The sequence below is a fragment of the Apaloderma vittatum genome, unplaced genomic scaffold, assembly GCF_000703405.1.
Source record: "Apaloderma vittatum isolate BGI_N311 unplaced genomic scaffold, ASM70340v1 scaffold28222, whole genome shotgun sequence".
NCBI lineage: Eukaryota > Metazoa > Chordata > Aves > Trogoniformes > Trogonidae > Apaloderma > Apaloderma vittatum.
The window spans coordinates 28,242-31,583 of record NW_009704548.1 but is presented as its reverse complement, the minus strand read 5'-3'; the positions used below and the strand labels follow the sequence as shown (position 1 = coordinate 31,583).

General features: G+C 49.7%; 1 protein-coding gene across 1 annotated transcript; it reads left to right on the top strand.

Moving 5' to 3' along the window:
- The first annotated feature begins 274 nt into the window (after positions 1–274).
- On the top strand, positions 275–2,239 carry CHST12 (carbohydrate (chondroitin 4) sulfotransferase 12). Its single transcript, XM_009865093.1, has 2 exons — positions 275–1,630; positions 1,814–2,239. Exon 1 carries the CDS (start codon positions 359–361, stop codon positions 1,616–1,618), a length of 1,260 nt encoding a protein of 419 aa, XP_009863395.1. The 5' UTR covers positions 275–358; the 3' UTR covers positions 1,619–1,630; positions 1,814–2,239.
- The last annotated feature ends 1,103 nt before the right edge of the window (positions 2,240–3,342 follow it).

Sequence of the window (3,342 nt, the reverse complement as noted above, 5' to 3'; positions counted from 1 at the left end):
AGAGAGCTTCTCGTGAAATCATATAAATCTAGAAGCTTGAGATTTGATTTAAAAAAAAAAAAAGTGATTGCTATGGAAACTGGTAAAATTGCAACACATTATGCCTCCTTTTGGCCAGTCAGCTCTTCTCAGACTCGCACAGCTCTGCCCAAGCGGAAACGGATGGTCAGCCCCGCGATGAGTCTTGATTGTGCAAGTTCATTATCTCCTAGCCGGGTGATAAAGTGTTCAACTAACACTTGGTTTGTTTTTTTTTCTGGAACCTTTCCAGGCTCCTGGTCTGCAGCACCATGCTGGATCCCAAGCCTCACTCTGCAAACCAGAGGTAAATCCAGGTGAAAGCCACCTAGGTGTCAGGATGACCAAAGCACGTCTCTTCCGTCTCTCTGTGGTGCTGGTCTCCATCTTCATGATCCTCCTGATCATCGTGTACTGGGACAACGTGGGAACGGCTCACTTCTACCTGCATACGTCCTTCTCCAGGCCTCATTCCCCAGGAGCCATCCCTGGTATCACAGCAGGTGAAGGCTGGGAAGCCTTGCCTGATGTGGATGAATTTTTGGCAAAGCTGCTTAGTTCAAGCCCAAAACAAAATAGTTCTATCCCCCAAAAGACACAGCAGCTACTTGTCCAGGGCTCTAGCAAGCCCGTGGTGAGCAATTTGGAGGAGAATGTGCGGGGCTATGACTGGTCTACACACAATGACAGAAACAGCCTGGACCAAGAGAAGCTTCAGCTAGAAAGGCAGAGAACATTGCGGGAGTTTTGTGCCAATTCCAGCTTCACCTTCCCTACCAAGGAGCGCTCCTTTGATGACATCCCGAACTACGAGCTCAACCACCTGATTGTGGATGACCGCCACGGCATCATCTACTGTTACGTCCCCAAGGTGGCCTGCACCAACTGGAAACGGGTGATGATTGTGCTAAGTGAGAGCTTGCTGGACCAGGGGGTCCCCTACCAGAACCCTCTGGATATCCCCCGGGGGCACGTCCACAACACCAGCACCCACTTGACCTTCAACAAATTCTGGCGCCGTTATGGGAAGTTCTCCCGGCACCTCATGAAGATCAAGCTGAAGAAGTACACCAAGTTCCTCTTTGTACGAGACCCTTTTGTCCGCCTCATCTCTGCCTTTCGCAGCAAATTTGAGCTGCAGAATGAGGAGTTCTACCAGCGTTTTGCCATCCCCATGCTGAAGCTCTACTCCAACCATACCAACCTTCCCACCTCTGTTAGAGAGGCCTTTGGGGCAGGCCTTAAAGTCTCCTTTTCTGACTTCATCCAGTACTTACTGGATCCGAGGACAGAGAAGATGGTCCCTTTCAATGAGCACTGGAGGCAAGTTTACCGGCTGTGCCATCCGTGCCAAATAGACTACGATTTCATCGGAAAATTGGAGACGCTGGATGAGGATGCTGCTTATCTGTTGCAGCTCCTCAAAGTGGACAGGCTGCTTCGCTTCCCCCCCAGCTACCGGAACAGGACTGCCAGCAGCTGGGAAGATGACTGGTTTGCCAAAATCCCCTTGGCTTGGAGGCAGCAGCTCTACAAGCTTTATGAAGCAGATTTTATACTCTTTGGCTACCCCAAGCCAGAAAACTTGCTTAAAGACTAGAAGTGATTGGGTGTGGTGGGTGTGGGAGGGAACATCTGAAATACCAAAAATGTTTAAAGCCTTCTCATTTTTGCTCTTAACTCCCTTCCCCATACAGGTTGGTACAATGGAATATATTTTTTCTACTGCTTCCCCTTCCATTTTTGCAATAGTACCAGAGTCCAGGGTATTCCAGCCAGCTGTGCTTGCTTAAAGACTAGAAGTGATTGGGTGTGGTGGGTGTGGGAGGGAACATCTGAAATACCAAAAATGTTTAAAGCCTTCTCATTTTTGCTCTTAACTCCCTTCCCCATACAGGTTGGTACAATGGAATATATTTTTTCTACTGCTTCCCCTTCCATTTTTGCAATAGTACCAGAGTCCAGGGTATTCCAGCCAGCTGCGCATATGCAAAAAAAAACAAGCCAGTTGCGTTTTTTTAATCATCATGTTTTCAGTTTTTTTAAATGTTCTCACGTTTTACAATGGGCTACTCCCTTGGTCACTCTGTCAGCTGTGTCCTTCAGTAGCTTTTTATTAATACTTTTTAAAAATTAATATATTTAAGATATTTAATACAGGGTGCGTGTCGTGGCAAAGGAAGGGGTGGAATAAAACAAAGTAAAAGCAAAACCCAAGAAATTGCACACCTGCCTCTGTGTATTGTCTCAGGGGCTGCCGTTTCAGAGGACTGAGGTTTGCAGAGCACTCGTGTCTCTTTGGGAGCTGGGTTTGTTGGCGTCGCCTTCACCAGCCACGTGTGCTGGTTGTTGCTCTGTGCTGGGTTCGAGGAAGATCGGGTGGGTCAGCGCCTCGCTCTGCCAAACAGCCCTGGAAGAACACCAGTGCTCCGATGGCACATGCGGCTCGCGGTTGGCGAGAGTGACACCAGGATCACAGGAAGGAAACGACGACTGGGAGCCGTGACGCCAAACCCCACGGGCTCTTTCAGGACTTGCAGGTGGCCAACACGGTACCTCTGCGCTGCTTCGCCTCTTGGTGAAATGGTGGTGGGATTCTGCTTTCCCAAAAGCGGAGGTTCCTCAGCCGCTGTGTGCCTTGCTGGTGTGGAGCATCTTCCGTGGCATGTCCTCTTCCAGGATGGCACCTGGAGTTCCTGGGGGTCGTGGCTGATGTGGGTGGGCAGAGTGTGTGCTCTTCGACGGATGTGCTGTCCAGAAACTGGCATCGGGGCGTCACGCTGCAGTAGCCTAGGCAGAAAGCCACGTCACTGTATCGCAGCCAGCTGCAGGACGGGGAGGTGAGCTGTGCTCCTCCGTGACCTGGTTCCCGCTGTGAACAGTGCGGGTGCCTTAAGAACCGTGCTGTGTCCTCATCCCTGTGCATGCTTTTAAGGGGTCGTGGCAGGGATGCAGGTGCTTATCCCTCAGGAAGAATCTCCAAAAGGTTTCTTTCAATGAGCAGGCATTAAGGGGAACTCAAAATTAATTTCTTTTCAGAGTGCCAGCTACTGCTCATCCTCATCTGCTGCCTTTCTGCTTATTCCAAGTGACTGATGTGGATCGAATTGTCTGCTTTGCTAGGAGTGATGGTTACCCCCTGTGCTAGGAGCACGTGGGCTGCTTCCCAGAGGAAATTAATGCTTTTGGAGACACTTCTTGTGTCTCATCAGCTGAATCTGCTTCTCTTTTTCTCTCTGAATTGCTGTGCAAAAACTGTCTGCTTAGCAGATTGGGCAGGCATCTCTCTTAGAGCTGAAATGCTTAATTATTTCCCTGGGCTCT